Source organism: Balaenoptera musculus, chromosome 13 (assembly GCF_009873245.2).
Source record: "Balaenoptera musculus isolate JJ_BM4_2016_0621 chromosome 13, mBalMus1.pri.v3, whole genome shotgun sequence".
NCBI classification, from domain to species: domain Eukaryota; kingdom Metazoa; phylum Chordata; class Mammalia; order Artiodactyla; family Balaenopteridae; genus Balaenoptera; species Balaenoptera musculus.
The window spans coordinates 60,361,983-60,384,669 of record NC_045797.1 but is presented as its reverse complement, the minus strand read 5'-3'; the positions used below and the strand labels follow the sequence as shown (position 1 = coordinate 60,384,669).

General features: G+C 37.4%; 2 protein-coding genes across 8 annotated transcripts in view; one reads left to right on the top strand and one right to left on the bottom strand.

Moving 5' to 3' along the window:
* Positions 1-8: 8 nt before the first annotated feature.
* On the top strand, positions 9-22,687 carry NDUFAF7 (NADH:ubiquinone oxidoreductase complex assembly factor 7). 3 transcript variants are annotated; one of them, XR_005022333.1, is made up of 11 exons: positions 9-133; positions 442-605; positions 4,398-4,478; positions 5,435-5,545; positions 8,968-9,181; positions 10,000-10,058; positions 10,755-10,865; positions 13,428-13,571; positions 14,914-15,087; positions 15,617-15,908; positions 21,661-22,687. XR_005022333.1 is itself a non-coding variant. In XM_036872473.1 (10 exons), exons 1-10 carry the CDS (start codon positions 67-69, stop codon positions 15,830-15,832), a joined length of 1,284 nt encoding a protein of 427 aa, XP_036728368.1. In that variant the 5' UTR covers positions 9-66; the 3' UTR covers positions 15,833-16,081. The 3 variants fall into 3 exon arrangements, 2 of the variants coding, with proteins under 2 accessions (XP_036728368.1, XP_036728367.1); XM_036872473.1 differs by lacking the exon at positions 21,661-22,687 and having other exon boundaries at positions 13,485-13,571; positions 15,617-16,081; XM_036872472.1 differs by lacking the exon at positions 21,661-22,687 and having other exon boundaries at positions 15,617-16,081.
* The window catches only part of PRKD3 (protein kinase D3), an 83,980-nt gene continuing 80,529 nt past the window's right edge, over positions 19,237-22,687 (bottom strand). For all 5 annotated transcript variants that reach the window (XM_036872466.1, XM_036872469.1, XM_036872471.1 and 2 more), the window contains one exon: positions 19,237-21,922. In XM_036872466.1, the coding sequence (XP_036728361.1) occupies positions 21,749-21,922 (174 nt within the window). In that variant the 3' untranslated portion in view covers positions 19,237-21,748. The remainder of the gene's footprint in view (positions 21,923-22,687) is intronic.

The following is a 22,687-nucleotide window of genomic DNA, read 5'->3' as shown; positions in this document are numbered from 1 at the left end:
GTCCTCCCCCGGAAATAGGAGCACTCCCCACCCACGGGCGGCTAGCAGCTGTGTGCGGAGTCCGGGATGAGCGTCTTCGCTGCGGCAGGCGCTGGGCTGCTGTGCGCTGGGCGGCTGTGCGCCGTGCGCGCGGGTAAGCAATTGCGGTGCACGAGCCCCCGTTGCCGCGGAAACCGCCCGGGGCGCCTTCTCCAGTTGAGGGGGCTCCGGGGCGCTCTAGGCTGCAGCCTGGAGTCCAGCGTCAGACACGAAATGGCTGTGTGGTCGTGGGCCAAGCGCGTGCCTGCTGCGCCCTTTGGGCGTGCTGAGGGCCCGAGACAGCTTTCCTGGCTTTGGCCGAGGTGAAGGGTTGACGAAGCCGCTTTGAAATCACTCCGGCTGCTGTGCACATGCCAATACTAAGGTTTCTAATGAATGCCGTTTAATGTGTGTTTTCTACAGTCCTTCCTTGTCTTTGGAGAGGAAAGTACTTCAGTTCCGGGAATGAGCCGGCAGAAAACAACCCGGTGACCCCTATGCTGCGGCATCTTATGTACAAAATCAAGTCTACTGGTCCCATCACCGTGGCCGAGTACATGAAGGAGGTCTTGACCAACCCAGCCAAGGTATGGGTCGGGGAGCCCGGGGACCAGGCCCGCTCTAGCTGCGCTGCGGGGTGTGAACCAGGAGGATATGCTCAGAGGGGACCCCGAAGGTCCTCAGCCCTGGCAGTTGCCTTCCAGGGGAAGAGCCACGCTCAAAGACCTGGGGACAGATAAATGAATCTGTCAGTTGGTCAGGGCTGGGTCAAGTCAGCGGCAGTGGCTTTAAAGAGAGGACAAGTTACAAAGATGTTCAGGGGACGATGTAACCGATTGGACTTATGAGATGAAGGAAGGATGACTTCCCTTCCTGGGTTTATGGTAGATACTGGAGTCATTTTTCAGGAAGAAGGGAATTCAGGAGGAGGTAGAGGTGGGAAAGAGTTCAATCCGAACTCTTTGAAGTGTCTGTGGGACTCAGGTGGAAATGTCCAATAGGCAACAGGAAATACGAATTTAGTGCCTGGAAAGCTGTGTTGGGATGGCATCAGCAGGCACTGGGAGCGTATTCCATTGAGAATGGAAGGTCTGGGCGTTTACGTTCTAGCATTAGGCATTGTCACAGGTTTTTGACCTTCATTTCCTTGTCTGCTCTACAAAGTCACTTGGTGAAAGCCTGTGGTCCTTTTATTTTAGAATGTTTCACCTTTTGTTGGGTTGAAATATGAGATCTGTGGAATCCTGGGGTTTGTTTGGCCTTTTGCTGTTGGATATAGTAGAGTGACTCAGGGTCCAGAGGTTTAGTAAAGGAAGAGATCCTTTAATGCCTATATGCAGTGTTACAATGTACCAAAAGTTCAGATAAGGAGAAACTTTAAAACAAACACCTCTGGGTTAGAGTTGAGGTCCACTCATCATTTATCCATTTATTGAGGTGCCGTATGTGCCAAACACTGTCTCAGGCTCTGGGAATACTGCAGTGGACAATGGAGCATGGCGCTTATGTTCTAGTGAGATAATGAACCATAAACAAGGAAACAAATAATTAAACAAGATCATTGTGGATTGTTGTAAGTGCTTCTGAGGGAGGAAAAAACAAACAAACAAAACTGGGTTAATAGGGATTGAAAGCAAATACTGTGGTGGGAATAGGGATTGTAGAAGTTCCTTAGGTAGGTGGTCGGGGAAGGCCAGTACATTTGAGCTGTGGCTTGAAGGATGGGGATGGGCCAGCCTGGCAAAAGTCTGGGAGAAGTGGGTTCCCAGCAGAGGATCCAGAAACACCAGGTTTTTAAGCTGGGAAATGCTTTGGTACACAGAGAAGGGAAGGGCACCAGTGTGGCTGCAGGGCAGTGACTGGCGGGGGGGAGGGTTTGATGGTGAGGAAAGTAGTGTGAGATGAGTTTGGAGAGGAGCCAGTTCATGCAGTGCTTTCATGAAATTTAGATTTTTGTGTTAGTGCAATGGGAAACCTTTAGGAGGTGCATTCATGTACATTGTGTTGGCAGTGACATCAGGTGGAGATAGTAAGTGAGCCGCTGGCCATAAGAGTCTGGAGTTCGTGAGAAAGATTGGGCATGCATATATAAATTTGGTCATCATCAGTATATAGATGACGTTAAAATAAAAAGGAACCAGCGAGAGTATACTTAGAGAAGAGAAGGTTTTTCAGGAGTAAGCCTTGAGGTAACTCAAATTTAAAGTAGAGGTTCTTAACCTAGGGATCCTTGAATAGAAATCAGGGGGTTTGTAGATGTGGATGGGAATAAAAATTACACTTTTATTTTCATTAACCTCTAACTGAAGTTGAGTGTTTCTCTGATTATGAACATAGGCAACAACCAGTACCATCAGCAATACTCTGTGATTTTAGCGTCAGTGGAAATCACTGACATTGTCATATCACAACAGAGTGATCATGATATCTCAAAGTACTATTGTACTTCTCTGTACTTCAAAACTTCATTATTTATTAGAACTTCAGCTCAATTTTGCTTTTTAATACACTTTTAAAGGTGTATATATATTACTATATCACAAATTTATTTTTAAAATATTTGATAAGTATTTTTCTTTTTTTATAAATTTATTTATTTATTTATTTATTTTTGGCTGTGTTGGATCCTCGTTGCTGTGCGCGGGCTTTCTCTAGTTGCGGCGAGCGGGGGCTACTCTTCGTTGCAGTGCCCGGGCTTCTCATTGAGGTGGCTTCTCTTGCCGTGGAGCACGGGCTCTAGGCGCGCGGGCACTAGAGCGCAGGCTCAGTAGTTGTGGCACACGGGCTTAGTTGCTCCGCGGCATGTGGGATCTTTCCGGACCAGGGCTTGAACCCGTGTCCCCTGTGTTGGCAGGCAGATTCTTAACCGCAGTACCACCAGGGAAGCCTGATAAGTATTTTTCAATTGATTTCATATTTAGTCCTGTGTGTTTTAAGTCCTGTGCATTTAAAAACATTCTGTGAAGGGTCTGTAGTGTTCATTAGACTGCCAGAGTGGTTCGTTTCTCACACACACACACTGCCAGAGTGGTTCGTTTCACACACACACACACACACACACACACACACACACACACTGCCAGAGTGGTTCGTTTCACACAGACACACACACAGACACACACACACACCCCACCCCTGAAATACTTCCTTACGAAGGGAAAGAGAAAGGCTAGAGGGGAGATGCTGTATGGAGTGAAAAAAATTTTTTTAAAGATGGAAGTGACTTAATTAAATTTCTAATGCTGAGGGGGAAAAGTTGAAGCTGTAAGAGAAAGCTGTGATAGAAAGATCCTGGCCCATGAAGGTTATGTGAGAAATGATGATTGAGCCAGAGCACAGGGTTAAGTTTGGAAAAGAGCAGAAGGTGTAGGCGTTTCATCCTTTGAGTCCCGAGGAAAGAATGGGAACAGTGGAGGCTGGATGGGGTCAGGAACCTGAGGAAGTCTATTTAATAACATTCTTTAATTCCTGCGTGGGCCCGAGCCCAGGTCACCTGCTTAGGGTAAGCTGGTAGAAGAAGGGGCTTGAAGGACATAGGGAAATTTTAAACAATTCTTGAGTGTTTCTTGAAGGCTAAACACTACGCTAAAACTTGGGATATGAAGGTAAATAAGACATAGTCCCGTCCCCCAAATGACTAATCCTTCTGGTGAAGAATTTAGATATATAAAGAAATAAGTTTAGAAAAGGAGGCATGCGGTCTCGCCTGAGGTTGGAGGGCTGGAGGAGGAGGTCAGAGAAGGTGGCATTTGAGCAGATTCAGTCTTACTGAGTAGAAGATTGCCAGGGAGAGATGGGAAAGGAGAAAGGAGAACATTTGCGATGGCAAGGATGTATGGCCAGGCAGGGCAAATTAAAAACAAAACAAAACAAAACAAAAACAAACAAAAAATCAATTTTTTATTGAGCTATAACATTCACATAGAAAAATGCATAAATCACATTTATACAGCTTGATGAATTTTGACAAAGTGAACACTCCCGTGTCACCAGCACCCAGGTCAAGAAGCAGCCTCAAGAGCAGGCAGGGCTGATTTGAAACACAGTGGGAGAGGTTGGGCGAGGGGCTTGTGGGGCAGCCAGGGTCTTCGTGTGGAGGCAGGAGAGGGAGGGCAGCTGTGCAGTGTGGAGAGGGGCCCTGCTTGGCTTCTGCCTTTGTAGTCAAGGAGTGATTGTTTTTCTACCAGTTCTGCAAAATGACTGTTACTTTGTAAAATTTAGGTAAAGACGCTGTTTATTTTGCTTATTTGGAAGAGAGAACTTTCTTATGAAATAAGTTGTTTATCTCATTGTATACATTATGTGAGATTTTGGAGGTGTGTTTTAAAAAGCTTATTTGAAAATTAATTTGTTTTCTCCATTTTTTTCTTTTTACGTAGGGCTATTATGTGAACCGTGACATGCTAGGAGAAAAAGGAGATTTCATTACTTCACCTGAAATAAGTCAGATCTTTGGGGAGGTAATATCCAACGTAAACTCTAGAAGAAACTAATTATCAAACATTTGAGAGTAGATCAAGTAGTAGTATTCCACAGTAGTGTTTTACAGCTTTGTTTTTGGTGATTCATCAAGTTTTAATTTTTTAGTTGTTTATATACTGAAGGAATAGAGGTATCGAAGACATTTGAAAGGTTTAATACTTTACTGTAGAAAAGGAAATGTAGAGATACAAAGGACAGAAGGAAAGAAAAAGAAAAGAAATGGAAGAAAAGGTGTTGGAAAAGAGGAGAACCAGATGAAAAAATGAGAATGGAAAGACGAAGAGAGACAACAGGCAAGGCGAAGAAGGAGGTTGAGAGTTCCCTCAAGAAGGAAGAGAGAAAAGATAAAAAATACTGAGGAATTAGTGGAATCAAAATGCGCTCTATAGCCTATAACCCTTATTTAGCCGTATTTATAGTAGAAGTCTCCTTAAGAACTTTGAATTCTTTTCAGGAATTCTAGTTCATTTATTTCCATATATAACCTTTGATCAATTTAGAAATAGAAAATAGTACACAAAAGGAAGAAAAATCTAGACATTAAAAAAATATTAATTATGACTTAAAGCCATGTAATTATTGAAATTACATGAATATGAAGAAATGGCAGAATCATATTTCATATGTCTGTTTGCTTTGAAATACTAGTACCTTTCGGTAAGTGATATCCTCTTATCTGTGTCATGGGACCTTTTATAGTAGAGGCTGCCTTTTAACTAGGTGTTTTCTTCTGTTACTAAGCTTCCTAAGTGGTGTCTGTTGTACTGTAGTCCCAGTGAAGTTCCTGTGTGCGTATACATATATTAACATGTTAAATAACGTGTATGGTTGTTAGGAAACATTTTGCCTTCTGGCGTAAAGTCTATTTACATAGAGTTTTATATTGTGGTATACTTCTATGCTTTATAATGCTTGAATGTAGTTCTTGTCACAGCTCCTAGGGATATGGTTCATCAGTGAATGGATAGCCACTGGAAAAAATGCAGCTTTCCAACTGGTGGAACTGGGCCCAGGCAGGGGTACCCTCTTGGGAGATATTTTGAGGGTAAGTAATAAAAGAATGTCTTAAAGTCTCATGTACCTGACTCTTGTTACTTTTGACTGAGTTTGAAAACTTTGTTGATTTCCTTGGTTTTCAGTCTTACCTCCTTAATCTCATATTTCTCAGGTAAAATGTAATGTCAAAATAATATAGTGAATCATTACTTGTTATCTGTTTCTAATCTTAAAAAAATGGGGGTGAGGGGAGAATGTAAAAGCTAAAAGTACAAAACATTTAGAAGATATTATGGGAAAATATATTCATCTTCTGAGTAGGGAGTTTTTTACATTATATAAAAAGCAGAAGCCATAAAGGAAAAGATTAATAATTTCAAATACATTAAAATTAAGAACTTTTTTGTTCTTTAAAGAAACTAGGAACATTTTGTTCTTCAAAGACACCATAAAGTGACAAGACAAAACACAAAGTGGGAGGAGTTATTTGTAACACATATAACTAACAAAGAACTGGTAGTTAGAATACATAAAGAACTTTTTTTTTTTAATAGATTTATTTTATTTATTTATTTATTTATTATTTTTTGGCTGCGTTGGGTCTTCAGTTGCTGTGCACGCTTTCTCTAGTTGCGGCGAGCTGGGGCTACTCTTCGTTGTGGTGCGAGGGCTTCTCATTGCGGTGGCTTCTCTTGTTGCAGAGCATGGGCTCTAGGCTCGCAGGCTTAGTAGTTGTGGCACACGGGCTTAGTTGCTCTGCGGCATGTGGGATTTTCCTGGACTAGGGCTTGAACCCGTGTCCCCTGCCTTGGCAGGCGGATTCTTAACCAGTGCGCCACCAAGGAAGCCCTGAAGATCTCCTGTAAATCTGTAAGAAGGTGACAGATAACTCAATAGAAAAGTCAGGCCAAAGATGTGAACAGGCCTGTCATAAAAGAGGGAGTCCATGTGGCTAATGAAGACAAAAAGATGCTCAGACTCATTTGTAATCAGGGAAATGAAAATTAAAATCACAGTGAGTAACCACTGTACCCTCAAAATTAGAAAGTCTGACAACACCAAAGTTGTCAGACCTTGGTTGGTGAGGATGGGGAGCAAGGGCAACTCTCATGTACTGCTTGTAAGTATATTTTGGTACAACCCCTATGAATAGCTACTGGGCATTATCTACTAACATCAAAGTTACTTACATTGTATGTCCCAAAATAAATTGTGAGCTTATTTTGTGTGTACCTGACAAATCAGTGTAAAAAAAAAATGCATATTCAATTTAAAGAAATTTAAATTTCTTGATGCTATATGATTTCTGCTTGAAATTAAGAATTGAAGGATTTTTTTTTTCAAAGAAAATTTACAAATATCTGACAAATAAGAATCCTGATTATATTGTATGTTTTTGGTGGTGAGGGGAACCCACTGATTTATGTTTCCAGGGCTCTATTTTGTATCTTTTTAAATTGGCAAAGTCATTTGAATATAAAATATTTAATAAGATTCTCAAACAATATTTTGTTTCAAGAACTTTAAAAATTAAGCCCAAAGCTCTTTTTCTTCTTTAAAAAAATTTTTTTAAATTGAAGTATAGTTGACTTACAGTGTTTCAGGTGTACAGCAAAGTGATTATATATATATTTTCAGATTATTTTCCATTATAGGTTATTATAAGATATTGAATATAGTTCCTTGAGCTATACAGTAGGTCCTTGTCGTTGTGTATTTTATATATAGTAGTGTTTATTTGTTAATCCCAAATTCCTAATCCGTCCCCCATAATCCATTCTTTTTTTTTTTTAAAGAAATTCACGTTCTTTTATTTATTTATTTATTTATTTATGACTGTGTTGGGTCTTCGTTTCTGTGCGAGGGCTTTCTCTAGTTGTGGCAAGTGGGGACCACTCTTCATCGCGGTGCGCGGGCCTCTCACCATTGCGGCCTCTCTTGTTGCGGAGCACAGGCTCCAGACGCGCAGGCTCAGTAATTGTGGCTCACGGGCCTAGTTGCTCCACGGCATGTGGGATCTTCCCAGACCAGGGCTCGAACCCGTGTCCCCTGCATTGGCAGGCAGATTCTCAACCACTGCGCCACCAGGGAAGCCCCCATAATCCATTCTTTATGCTTGTCTTTTGGAAAGAAAATGCTTGGCTTTATCATTCCCATGCGTAAACATCTTTGGCAGCTACCCTCTTATCAATACAAGGTGTTCACAACCAGACTTGTTTCTGTGCTCTACCTTGAACTCCGTGCTCCAAACTATATGCACCAAACTATACCCACAGCTCTTAAAATGTCTAAAGGATGCTTCCCTAGATCAAGTCCTGAGAACTCTTAAAAAGCCAAAGAATTTAAAGGAATGTAAAGAAAATAGCCAAAGGTGTAATTACAGACTTGTTTTTATTTTTGATCATATTTCTGAAGGATTTTTCTCTTGTGAAGAAGTTTTTCCATTTATAGTTTCATCTCAAAACTAAATTTGGAAAAGTCGTCTTGTCCTAATCAGTCTGTACCCGCATATTCAGGTCTCAAAAGTAGGAGGCAAATCACCAGTGAGTATTAAATTCAAATGAAAAAAATATTGATATACTTTATCCAATTAGCATTGAATTTTTAGCATTAAAATATTGATAAAACATTAGTATATTCCTTTTTTTTCTCATGTTTACAGTAGCAAAAAAATGTGTGTGGCTAAGAAGAAATTGAAAATGGGAAAGAATCTCAAAGTTAAACTGTCAAGTAATTAGTGCCATTCAAATCTGATTTCTTGTGGATACAGTCTGATCATCTCAGGGGTGAGGTGATTTTGTAGGCATAGCAGCTTTTTCTTTTTCTTTTTTTCTTTATTTTTTTCAAGCTATTGCCACAGCCTCCTGCTGCCCAAGGTTTGCTGGCCTAATCACTTGAGATACAGCAGTTTGACTTTCCGCATCACTTTCTAGGGCCCTACTTGCTGTATCAGTGGCTAGTCAATGATCTTCTTTGGGATACTCTCTTCATAGCAGCTTTTAAAAATCAAGCCTAGCTCTTTACCCATGAACTTGCTGTGTGGCCCCAGGTGTGATGTGTATAACAATTTTCAGGTCTTATAAGTAAAAAATCTCTGTTTTTTCAAAGTTAAAAAAAAACAAGGCTATATACATTTTATTTCTTTGGTCTTTTTTTAGACTCTCTAATCTGAATCATTGTTATTATTGGATGCTAAAGCTTTTATTTTCATTTGTTAGTCATAATTCTAATTTTTATCAGTAGGAAACCAAATTGTACTGTGTACTATGTACTGTTCATTTCTTATATAGACTATGTTTAATAACTCCAGTAGGTTATGATTCTCATAGACTGCTGGAGAGTGACTTGTGTGAGGTTCTCTGAAACGAATTATTACTTTTGCTGTGACATGAGCAAATTATCGAGGTCAATGGTTAGAAAACCTAAAATCTACTCAACAAGATTTTGCCAATTTCTTCTTTTTATATTTAGGTGTTCAGTCAGCTTGCATCTGTGCTGAAAAACTGTGACATTTCAATACATCTGGTAGAGGTCAGCCAAAAATTAAGTGAGATTCAAGCATTAACGTTGACTGAAGAGAAGGTCCTATTAGAGCGAAATGCTGGATCCCCAGTATATATGAAAGGTGTCACTAAGTCTGGAATTCCAATTTCCTGGTACCGAGATCTGCAAGATGTCCCAAAAGGTAATTATTTTACATCGATTAATGAAAGAATTTTGATCACAGCCCCTCACAGTAGTGATAGGTGAGCACAACCTTGTAGAGCAATGTAGTAGATTGAGTTAGGGCTGCCAAGTCCCTTACCTATAGAGAACAGCATTGTGTTAGAAAATAATTTCATGTGATGTTGCAAAAACCAAAGCAAACCAAAACCAAAACATGGATCTCGGTTGTACTTTTTAGTTTTTCCCTACCCCTCAGATAGTACTGATGATGAAGTAGCCCAAGGCAGTGGGGCCCAAAGGAAGCAGTGTTAGTAGATGAGTTTACTTTAATTATCTCATCTTTTGATCATCCTTACTTGCCTAAAGGCAAGGAAGGGGTGGTGGGAGAATCCCTTCACTCCTCAAGAATGTTATATTGATGAGCCCCAGCTCAAACCTAAAGTGGTGGTCTGACCTTGGCCAAGGCACCACAGCCCTTCCTGGCCTTAACCGTCTTGGCTGATTTTAGGAAATTCAAATCCTCTTCCAGCTAACAAATTTGAGTTCTGATTTCTTTTGGGCCTGGTGATGAATAAAACATTAAACTGATAACTGGGATATTTCAGCTCTCTGACCCTCTATGTGGAAAATGGGAACAGTAATAATAGTTCCTATGTATGTTCTGCACAGTAGGTTTGCCATGAAGAGGTGGGTGATTCTGTGGAAGTTATAATTGTGGAAGCATCACAAGTTCCATTACGAACAACTATGCATTTTCTTTTTGTTAATGTTCAAAACAACCAATTGATTGCCTTGAAAATGCTGAAATGTTAATTTTTTTCTTCTGTTTTTAAATAGAGTACAGCTTTTATCTTGCACATGAATTTTTCGATGTTCTTCCTGTGCATAAGTTTCAGGTATTGATGGGAAAGAAGTCACATTTATAATTGAATAACAAAGGGCCTTATGTTGTAAGAATAAACATTTATGGTGTTTAATTACTACTTGTTGAAGTTAGCTATATTTGGAAGTTTGATGAATATAAATCATTGAAAGGCAAAAGTGAAATATTAAGAATTCTTAATTCTTAGGATATTAAGGATTCTTAATTCCTCTGGGATAAAGATGTAAGAGAATGTAAGATAGTAAATGACTATAGTGCAATGAAGGATTATTTTTTAGCAAATATTTTTAAATTCCAAAAATTAAAAATTTTCTTCATTCTTTCTGTGAGGAGATTTAAGATTTGGTGGTAATGCACATGTACTGGTAACTTGTAGGGCTAAGAGTATATATTAATTATGTAGTAATTTGTTGGCAGAAGCTTCTGATCAGTCCTCCTAAGTCTGTTTTCCATTTTGGGGGCACTTTCCATGTTGCGTATTTCCTCCTCCATTTCTTATCTAAACAGCATTAATAGTTTGCATCTATCATTCTACTCATACTGTTCAAAGGAAATGAAGTAATGCCTTTAAATAATTTAAGTGGTAAAGTGCTCTGTAAATGTTAGTTATCTGTCTTATATATGATAAGAGGAGAAAAGTTATTTTGGTAGAGGCAATTTTGAGAACAAACTTGCAAAAATTTGTTTTTATGTGTTATTTTGTGTTTAGAAAACACCACACGGATGGCGAGAAGTACTCATTGATATTGATCCACAGGTTTCTGATAAACTGAGATTTGTTTTGGCACCTTGTGCTACCCCAGCAGAAGCCTTCATACAAGTAGGAATAATTTTTTTTTTCTTAGTTTATTGCCAGCCAAATCTTCAGTCTTATTTTCTGAGTTAGTATTTTAGAGTTCCTTGTAACATGAAAGGTGCTTTTTATTAATAGTGAAAATGCACAGGATTTAGAGTCAGGAGACTGGGTTCAAATCATTTCTTAGCCATGTGACCTTAATGTAATAAGAAAGTAAGTGCTTACTCAGCAAGTCCCTGACTATCTCTGTTTACCTCAGTTCTCTATCAAATTGTGACAATACTGCCTACTTGACAGGAAGTTATGTATCTGTGAAAACAATGTAGTACAGTGTAAAGTAACAATAACAATATTTATTGAATATTTTGTATGTATTACTCTTTTCTTTTAAAATTTATTTTTGGCTGCATTGGGTCTTCGTTGCTGTGCGCCGGCTTTCTCTAGCTGCAGCGAGTGGGGCCTCCTCTTCATTGCGGTGTGCAGGCTTCTCATTGCTGTGGCTTCTCTTGTTGCAGAGCACGGGCTCTAGGCGCGCGGGCTTCAGTAGTTGTGGCACGCAGGCTCCTCAGTAGTTGTGGCTCGTGGGCTATAGAGTGCAGGCTCAGTAGTTGTGGCACACAGGCTTAGTTGCTCCGCGGCATGTGGGATCTTCCCGGACCCGGGCTCGAACCCGTGTCCCCTGCATTGGCAGGCGGATTCTTAACCACTGCACCACCAGGGAAGCCCCTATTACTCTATTTTTTCATTTAATTCTCAAAACTATTATTAGGTAAGTTTTATTATCACTCTCTTTGGGCTACTGTTAGAGCATACCTTTTTTCTCATGCTTCCACCCAAATTAAAATTTGATTACTCCTTTCTATTGTCCTCAAGGAATAATTGCAAGAGCCTGTGTATCTTCGGTTTGAGTTTAAACGTTCAAAAAACCTGTACTTCTCAGGAATGTTTGGGCTTTAGATTGCCTGTTTTATTCTCTTTTTTTCGAGCTCAGAAAAAGAAGATTTCTACTTTCTGGACCATAACTAAGAATTTCTGCCTTAGAAGTTACCGATTTTAAAAGCAGAAGAGCTTTTAAACATAAACCTATGAATTAAGTTTTCATTGCAAAGCATAAGTTTAAAATATCAGCCTAAGTGCTTGTGAGCATTTCTACTTTTTCATACTCTGGCTAATTTTACCTGAGTGAGAAACAAATTCATAAAGCTACTGCGAGCTAACCCCCTGAAAGTTGATTGTTTTTAGGTCTTCACTTGAACAGTGTACACTTATGAGAAAGGGAGTGATGATTTCCCTCTCATTTGGATGGAGCAAATGGTAGTGGAATCTCTTGTCTTGAAGAGCAGTCTAGGATGTTAAGAATGTCAGCATGGAACGCTGAGTCGTGTCACCTTATGCCTGAAGCAGCTGACCCCATGGTTTATATAGTGAAACCACAGTAATTTATTTAATAGCACTGGAGGCTTAGTGGTTTATTATTTCATTTAATTCTCACAGTAAGCCTAGTATATGAAATAGACTGTGAAAGGTTAAGTAACTTGTCTCTAGTAAGCAGTAGATGAGGTGAGACTCAAGGGCTGAGTCTGCCTGACTCTGTACCTCTTAGACCTGTGCCATTATAGGCAGAGACATCAGAGCAGGTCAGTACTTCACTTGTAATAGGTGTTAGGAGGGAGCAAAAGTTAATGTACGTTTGCACAATGAGGAAAAAATTTTTCATTATCATAGGAATTAGTGAAATTTCATATCTGCTAGTCCAGTTGGCAAGTATTACTATTTATTGTCAATACACGTTTTAAGCTAGTATGTACTTCTTGAGGACCCTTAGTTAATAGTTGAACATCTTGGGAAATAAGGGCTTCAGGTACATTGACACTAGTTTATAAGCTGGTGTTGCTAGATATAGGGCATATCGTTGGGGTACCTTTTCCCGCAAAAGAAGGCAGATATACTTACTTGCTTTAATAGGGTCTGTTTTGTTATAATGGATTTATATCATTTGTTCTACCAGCACAACTTTTTAGTGTCTCTTATGTGTCAGGCACTGTTCTAGGCAGACAAAAATTCCTTTTCCATGCTTTCAACCCAGTGGAATATATTTATATGAATTATGATACAGAAGTAAAATCACCATAAATAAAATGATAATGTTCTTAGCCATCTGGAGGGTTGAGAGGGCATATGCCTTTTTATAAAAGGCATTAAAATTAAAATATCTTTGTAAACTGAATGGACAACATCAGAGAACCAAGGAGTTCTGTGTAATAGAAAGGATGTCATGTGAAAAGTTGAGTGTAGACAACATATTCATATTGAGAAGGAATTTATTTTTTTTATTTAAAAAAAATTTTTTTTTTTTTTTTTTTTTTAATTTTTTTGGCTGTGCTACATGCGGGACTTCAGTTCCCTGACCAGGGATCAAACACACGCCCCCTGCAGTGGAAGCATGGTGTTCCAACCACTGGACCACCAGGGAAGCCCTGAGAAGGAATTTATTTTTATTGTAACTAAGAAATGCTCATTGTAGAAAAACCCTAAGGAAACAGGTCTTTTGGATGATGTATTTTGATTCAACTGTTCCCTTACTAGTGTGATGAAACAAGGGATCACGTGGAAGTGTGTCCTGATGCTGGTGTTATTATTCAGGAACTTTCTCAACGCATTTCACTAACTGGAGGTGCTGCCCTGATTGCTGATTATGGTCATGATGGAACTAAGACAGATACCTTCAGAGTATGTATAATTCAGTCACATGATCTATCAGAATTTAACTGGTACAATTTACTTAACAGTTGTCATTTGTTAGGTTTGAAGCCATTGAAGATCTTTATCTTATTTTGGTTTCTACAGTACTTAGCACTGTTGTATTACATTATTTTATAATTAATCCACGTTATTATAATTACCCTTAACCCTGTGTCTTACCGTCCACCTCTCCTTTGAACAGGATCTGGATTGTCTGCATTATTCCTTAAGTTGCAGAACCTAGGTTTGCATAGATCCTAGTAACCATCTGAATAATTCAAATTGAAAGATTTTCTTAAAAGTTCTTAAAAATTTCCCCTCCTTCATTTAAAAAAACATTGTTACTTTTTATAGATTTGATCTAGCTACTGTAATCATTCAAACTTTTTCTGCATATTTTCAACACGTTTTTTCCTTTCCAGATGTATCCTTCCTAAACATCCTTCCTAAACATCCTTTCTTATGCTCTTGGAACAGGGGTCCCCAACCCCTGGGCCTCATACCATTAGTGGTCCTCGGCCTGTTAGGAACCGGGCCGCACAGCAGGAGGCGAGCGGCGGGCAAGCGAGCGAAGCTTCACCTGCCGCTCCCTGTCGCTCTCATTACCACATGAACCATCCCAAAAGTTGTCTTCCACGAAAGCGGTCCCCGGTGCCAAAAAGGGTGGGGACCGCTGTCTTGGAATATGATCAATTCTGTTCAATATACTTTAATTAAAGTATATTGAAATACATTTAACTAGATGTTATTAAGTCATTTTCTAGATCGGTGTTTCTCAATTTCTAACTTTATATTTTTAAAGAAAAACCTGGAGAGTTTTTTTTTTCTTTAAGCACTGATTCTCTAGGCTTACCTCCAGGATTCTGATTTGCTAGGTCTGGGTAGAGTCCAGTAACATGTTCTCAGGTGATTTTTTTTGTTTTTTAATAATTTTTATTGGAGTATAGTTGCTTTGCTCTCAGGTGATTCTGATGCATATAGTTGATGGATACACTCTGTAAAACACCATCTAGGTTCTGGTAACCTGAATTCATCTGGAGAATTCTCTCTTCTACTTCATCACCATGGGCATTAATTAAAATTTTAAACAACTGTCAAAGGCAGCATCTTCAGGCACTATAACATAGCACTTTATAGTGGGTTTTCCACGTGGCATTTCATTTGAAGAAAGGGTGCTATTTGGTAAGAGTTTGTAAACCACTGATTTAGGCTATATTTTCCTTTTTAACAGTTGTTATGTAAAATGTACTAAAATGATAGCATTTCTTTAATCTTGATAATGATAACCATAAAAGTACAAAAACTCATCATTTAAAAAATTATGTTCAAGGGGTTTTGTGGCCACAGGCTTCATGATGTCTTAATTGCCCCGGGAACAGCAGACCTCACAGCTGACGTGGACTTCAGTTACTTGCGCAGGACGTCCCAGGGGAAAGTAGCTTCTCTGGGTCCAGTAAAACAGCAGACATTTTTAAGAAATATGGGCATTGATGTCCGGCTGAAGGTAATGATTTATGTTATTTCACTGTTATTAAATATTTTAATTTCATACTATTTCAATAAATATTTTAAGTTCACTTGGCCTTAATGCTCTTGCCGTTAGTCAGATCCTCGGTGTTCCAGTCTTTTCAGTAGCATAGGGTTCAGTGTAACCAGACAACGTGGGGGTGGAGCAGCCTGGTAAGTTTCATGCATCTCTCTTGAGGTAAAATGAAGACTTCCAAATAGTATTCACGTTTGTTAAGAAAACTTGACTGCCTGTATGAGTATGAATTTTACAACTGTTTTGAAGACATCTTAACCCTTCAGTGTAGATCAAACTACCTGGGAATATCTGCTAAACATACAAATCCATAGGTTTGGGTCACAGCAACCTGTGTCTTTAATAAACACACCATGATTCTAAGGTAGATGATCAGAAATTACATTTTAAGCACTGTTTTATTGAATAGCTAATAGTCATTAGTATTGTTGCAAATAACTAGGAATCCTTTCTCCTGGTTATTTTCACTAAGAAATCTTTTTCTTTTCAGGTTCTTTTAGATAAATCAGATGAGCCATCACTGAGGCAGCAGTTACTTCAGGGCTATGATATGTTAATGAATCCTACGAAGATGGGAGAAAGATTTAACTTTTTTGCCTTGATACCTCATCAGAGACTTCATGGTAGAAATCATCAGATGAATGCATGTCAGTCAAAACCCTCTCCATCACCTGTAGCTGGGTTTGGTGAACTTGCTTGGCGGTGATATTTCAGTTTGGACTTTTTACTCCCAAGTTGGCCTAAGAAACTAGAATAAAGGGAACACATTTTATATATCACAGGTAAAATAAGTATTAAAATATTTTATCTCTTCACAGCCAATAAAAATAGCCCATACAGTACAACTGAAAATTGATCTTTTAAGATTGTGTTTGATTCTTGGTACAAATGTGTGTTCTCAATTTAATGAAACTTATTATTGGGTTTCCTCTAATTAATAAAGCTAGTTGCTGTATTTTTGTTTTAAAACGTAAACATGAATTCTGATTGGTTTTATAACTGGAAACAACTGGCCATTCACAGGGGACTGATTAAATAGAATTATCCATATATTTTAAAAATGAGGTAGAGTAGTATGTTCTGACATAGAAAGATTGCTAAGATTTAGTAAGTGAAAAAAGTAGGGTGCAAAATGTTTTGTAGTTATGATTCCATTTTTGTTGGAGAAAAGCTACATTTAAAGAAATGCTTAAAAGTAATTTCACAGCAATTAAAACACTAAATGCAGACTGGTTGTTTTCTGTTCAGTGATATTTACTTGTATATAAAAAGTAAGGAAAGGATGCCCAATAATCACTAGTTATTAAAGGGACTGTCTTCTCCATTGTATATTCTTTCCTCCTTTGTCGTAGATTAATTGACCATAGGTGTGTGAGTTTATTTCTGGGCTCTCTGTTCTGTTCCATTGATCTATGTGTCTGTTTTTGTTCCAATATGCTGTTTTGATAACTGTAGCTTTGTAGTAAAGTCTGAAGTCAGGGAGCATGATACCATCAGCGTTGTTCTTTTTTCTCAAGATTGCTTTGGGAATTTGGGTCTTTTGTGGTTCCATATAAATTTTAGGATTATTTGTTCTAGTTGTGTGAAAAATGTCATGGGTATTTTGATGGGGATTGCATTAAATCTGTAGATTGCTTTTGGGTAGTATCGACATTTTAACAATATTAATTCTTCCAATCTAAGAACATAGGATATATTTCCGTTTCTTTGTATCATTTTCAGATTCCTTCATCAGTGTTATATAGTTGTCAGAGTATAGGTCTTCCACCTTCTTGGTTGTTTATTCCTAGATATTTTATTCTTTTTGATGTGATTTTAAATGGGATTGTTTTCTTGCTTTCTCTGATAGTTCATTATTAGTGTATAGAAAAGCAACAGATTTCTGTGTATTAATCTTGTATCCTGCAACTTTACTGAATTCATTTGTTCTAACAGTTTTTTGGTGGAGACTTTAGGGTTTTCTATGTACAGTATCATGTCATCTGCAAATAGAGACAATTTTATTTTTTCCCTTCCAATTTGGATTTTAGAGGAAAGATTTTCAGCTTTTCCCTATTGAGTGTGGTTAAGTGGCCTTTATTATGTTGAGATATGTTCCCTCTATATCAACTTTGTTTAGAGTTTTTATCATGAATGACTGTTGAATTTTGTCAGATGCTTCTTCTTTCTCTTTTGAGATGATCATGTGATTTTTATCCTTTTGTTAATGTAGTGGGTCACACTGATTGATTTGCAAATATTGAACTATCCTTGTGTCCCTGGAATACATCCCACTTGATCATGGTGTGTGATCCTTTTAATATATTGTTGGATTCAGTTTGCTAATTTATGAGGATTTTTTGCATCTATATTCATCAGATACTGGACTATAATTTTCTTCTTTTGTAGAGTCTTTATCTGGTTTTGGTACTAGGGTAATGGTGGTCTTGTAGAATGAATTTGGGAGCATTCCATTCTCTTCAGTTTTTGGAATAGTTTGAGAAGGATAGGTATTAGCTTTTCTTAGTATGTTTAGAATTCCCCTGTGAAGCCTGAACTTTGGTTTGCTGGGAGGTTTTTTATTAATTACAAATTCAATTTCAATACTAATGACTGGTCTGAACTGTTCAGATTGTTTCTTAACTCAGTCTTGGCAGGTTGTATGTTTCTAGAAATTTTTCCATTTCTTCTAGGTTGTCCAATTTGTTGGCATATAATTGTTTGCAGTATTCTCTTATTTTTATTTTTATTTTTTTTTGTATCTCAGTAGTACAGTTGTTCTCCTCTTTCTTATTTTGTTTATTTGGGTCCTCTCTTTTTTCTTCTTGATGAGCCTGGCTAAAGGTTTATCAATTTTGTAAAAAGGTTTATCAATTTTGTTTATCTTTTCAAAAAAAACAGCTCTTGGTTTCATTGATGTTTTCTGTTGTTTTTTGGTCTCTATTTTATTTCCTCTCGTAATTATTATTTCCTCCCATCTACTAACTTTGGGCTTTGTTTGTTCTTTTTCTAATTCCTTTAGATAGTAGGTTAGGTTATTTGAAATTTTTCTTCTTTCTTGAGGTAGGCCTTACATTGCTATGAACTTCAATAATCACTATTAAATTTCCCAATCTGGTTTGAGGGGTGGGAAAAGACTTTTTTATTTGTCCTCCTTTTTGGTATTTGAATTTTTATATGCTTCTGTGAATTTTATAATTAAAATTAGATTAAAAAAATTTTAAAAGTCACAGTAAAACCAATAAACCTAACAGGTACTTAAAATATGACTTAGAGTAAATCCAGACTGCTTAGGAGGAGTAATTTTCTAAACTGAGTTAATTCTCTCTTATTTTCAGATAACTGTCAAGATTTAGTTCTATAAGTTCTCATTTTTTGGGTCAATAAACTTTTATTAATAACAGACATACGGACTTTCTGAAGAACTGTTATATTAACAACACAAATTTGTGAAATTAAAGGAAAAGAATACTACTATATGTCTTGAATTTATAGCTTAACTATATTGGAAATTCATTGGCAGAGTGATGAATGATTGTTTCTTATTGCTTCTTTGGCTTCACTGAGAACAGGACTAGCATTCTCTATCTCATGCTAAATTAAAGGAAGATGGAGGCCTTATTTTTCAGATGCTGCTCAACTTTGGGCCATTCCTAGCCACCCTTAAAGACTTGGTTGGAGAATTTTTAGAAGATGAAAATACCCATAGTTGGCCCTTCCCAATTATTTAATAGTTTTTATGATTAAGGGGAAAGAGGCAATGCTTCTTGAAACCTGTACATGTACTTTGGTATTAGGTATTTAGCTTAAGTCTTTCGGCAGTTGCAGTAGTGGAATATTTGGTGGTAGTTTCTGAAAAACCTAAAATTATTCCAAACTTTCATTCCAAGAAATGAGACCTCGAGGTTATTACCTCAAATTTTGTATAAAATTGTAATAATGAGTTGTTTTTTATTTTAGTCAGATTTAAAAAAAAATCTGTGTTCTTAAGTATAGCATTAGTTTCATTTACAAATACTATTTCCAAAACAGTTCTATTACCAAAGCCTGGGAAAAGAACACAACCAAATAAAATATTCTTTGGATACCTCTACTAGAGATAGGCTCAGGTTTTCACATGGAAAAGTATGGTGATATGGAAATACATTTTATTATCAAGCTTCTTTGAGGATATTTACAAAAAGTGGGATGTAATAAAAAATAAAAATGTACTAAACAGTGTCATTATAGACTACTTTGTACATTATCAAACGTTTCTAACAATTATTTCTTATACAAACACAATGACTTCAAGACAAAAAAGGTTATGCAGGTTATACAGTAACTGGAGAAATTACTCAACTCCAAATTATCTGACAGTGCCTTTACAATTTTTTTTTTTTAGAAAACTTCTTAGGCATTCAACAAAAACAAAAAGAGTGCAATTAATTTCATGGCTTGTAAAGTTTGATTATATAAGTATAGCAAACAAACGTCATTCCAGTTAATTATCATCTTACGCAGTAAAACCACAATAGGGTGCCTAGTGACTCAGAATTACTTCATTTTAGCACACTGATATAAACAGACTTTAGAGAAACTTGGGGAAGTTATCCTCTATCACAGGAAAAATACACTTCCCAGAGGTTTTGCAAAATTAATTTGGTTTAATTTTTTCCTGTCTCACAATGAAATACTGAGACATTGTGGAGTGTCTCCTGGAGATATTTAGGGGTAGGCAGTATAGTAAAATGGTTAGGAGGGGTAAGAAGGACTCTGGAGCCACACTGCCTGGGTTCAAACCCACATCCTAACTGTGACCTTCAGCAGCTAGTTACTTAATTTCCCTGTGCCTCAGTTTCCTTATCTGTGAGAGAGAGTTAATGTGCACTTACCTCATGGCTGTTGTGAGGGTAAAACATGTAAAGAGCTCAGAAGAGAGGAGCACTGTGTGTTTCCTTCCATTCGCTCAAGGATATTTTTAGTCCTAGATAAGGCAGTAGCTTCAGGATCTCTAAGGGCCCTCTCAGTCTTAGTCTGTTCACAAGAAGAACATTCTTTTCCTTTGCTACCTCAAATTCTGTGGGCAGTGATAGTTAACACTCATAACTTTTAGCTTATAAACATCTGATCTTCACAGCAACACTGTGAGGAAGGTACAGGCAAGAATTATAATCTTTATTTTATAGATTGAGGAACTCAAGGCTCAAACAGATTGTCACCTGCCGAGGCCAACATAGGTAATTAAAGAACGGAGCCAGATTTTTTGGCTCCACATCTTTTGCTCTTTTTGGAGGGGAAAAAAAGTTTACAATGATTACTGAGGAATCAGAAAACAAAAAGTCCCTAGATTTTTTATAAGTGAATGGTCCCACCAGATCTTTAACTTTTTTTGGGGAAAACTATTAGTAACTTTTAAAAAGCTATGAAAAAGTCTAACCTCTTAAATATGCTGTCTGGGTAGAAAAAAATGTCTTTAGCTGGCTGCTGAAGCTGCAGTGTTAAAAAAAAAATCTTTCATTCTTTCATTTGCTCAGCTGATAACATAGCCGTACTCTTACAAACTGTTTCATGCTCCCCCCCATCCACTCCCTCAAACTGCTTAAAATGTAATTGATTTTAAAACATTCCAGATATCTGTAAAGCCTTCCAATAAGCTAAGGGAAGAACAAAAGGATACTGTTATTCTTTCCTGTAGCATTGACTGACTCTGCACTGGCCTACTTTTAGCATATATTTAATTTTCTTCCTCAAATTATTCAACCCTATGTAAAGATAAATTGTGTAATTAGAGTTCAGATCTATACCTATTAAGTGTTGGAATCCAATTGTGGCATCACAACGGCGTCAGTGGGAACGTGAATATTTAGCAGCAGAGTTGAGCTATAAGAAGACATACATAACAACTCAGCACTGAGACCAGCAGTTCCTACTCCTGGTTTTGTACATCAGTTGTCCCGAATGACCTTAGGGGCTGTTGCAACATGTCAATACTTACAAAAGGTGACAACTTAGTTTTCATGTTCCAAAGAGCATATTCAGAATTTCAACTCCAAAAGGGTTAGGGATCACTGTTTTGGAGTCTTGACTGACCTAAAAAATAAAGGTAAAACAGTCCAGCACTTCCTTTCTAGGAGTCTAGGAAAAACCCCTCAATGCCTCTATGGTCAGTTAAATAAATGTTTAAAGTCTATAGGAAATGGCATGTTGGTAGCCTCTCAGTTACCACATAAATGCACATCTGTTTAGTAATCAACCTTGTAACTCTTGTATGATTTGGTCAAACTACGCAATAACTGGACCCTAGCTTGCCTTTTTCTCCTTTTAAAAAAAATAATGTTAAGAATAGGAAAGGGAAGATAAATTAAGTGCCACTATTGTACTAAAATGAACGATTAGGAAAAATACAAAAACCAGTTATTGCTTATGCTGTAAAAATTTATGAAAAGCTTTATCTTGGGTTCCATTATGTGTTTTTATTACTCAGTTTCCCCTCTTGTACCTACTCAATATGAACTACAGTATTGGTGTCACTGATTCCTTATCATATTTCCTCATGTCTTTGCATCCTTTCAGATGACAACCTACAAAGAACAACAGTTATACAGCAAAATACCAGTCCATAACATGAAATCCTTCCTTATTGAAGTTAGCTCAATAATAACTAAGGATCCTCTTCCATGTCATCTGGATTGGGAGCCATAATGAAGTGCTTTGGGTATACAAGGTTGTGTGTATATGCATGTATTTCCCAGCGGGCATCGTCACTTTCGTGTGTAATGTAACGTTCACCAATGCGAGTTTCAAATTCTCTAAGGTCAAGCCAAGTCTGATAGTCCTAGGGAAAAAAAAAAGATTATGAACCATAAAAGAAACAATACTGTCAGCCTTTTTTTTTTTTTGCTCAGCACCCTAGTCATAAAATTGACAACCCCTACCTCCTAAATACTTGCTATACAATAAGTTCATTTGTAATATTTTAAGTTAGCAATGTTAAAGATAAATACTTTCTCAAATTTAGAGTCTCTCATGAAGGAAGGAACTAGTTTCTAAAATTAAAAAAGAAAACATTGCCTCAGGCTTCTGAGGTGACTAATAATAACCACTAAAATATTTTGTTGGAGAGGCCTACACCTTACTTCTCAAAATAGGGGAAAGTGCTTAGAATCTGTTATCAGGATAATTTAATAACTGCTGAGACTAAATATGATTATATTTGTTTTGAAGTTATTTCTATCCCTCATTCTCTTTAAAATAGTTCTGAAGCTTCTCTCTTTACTCTGAAGTTTGGGGGTATCTTTTGACAAATCTATGCAATAGCTTTTGGGGGGTTAAGCCAAACATTTTAAATGGCATCTCTGATCTCTTCAATGCAAATACAAACCTTTTAGTGGACATTTTAAAAATAAAATATATTTGACAACATAATGTGTCATGCTCACCTTACAAAAAGGTGAAATGAATACTATAAGGCCCTAAGACATGTAGAATCTATTGCTTTTAAGAGTGGTTTCATTAAGACAATCACCATGAACTGCTCAAATGAGGATCGCCGAAGAGAGATACATTTTTTTTTTTTGCCAATAGAGAGATACATTTTTTT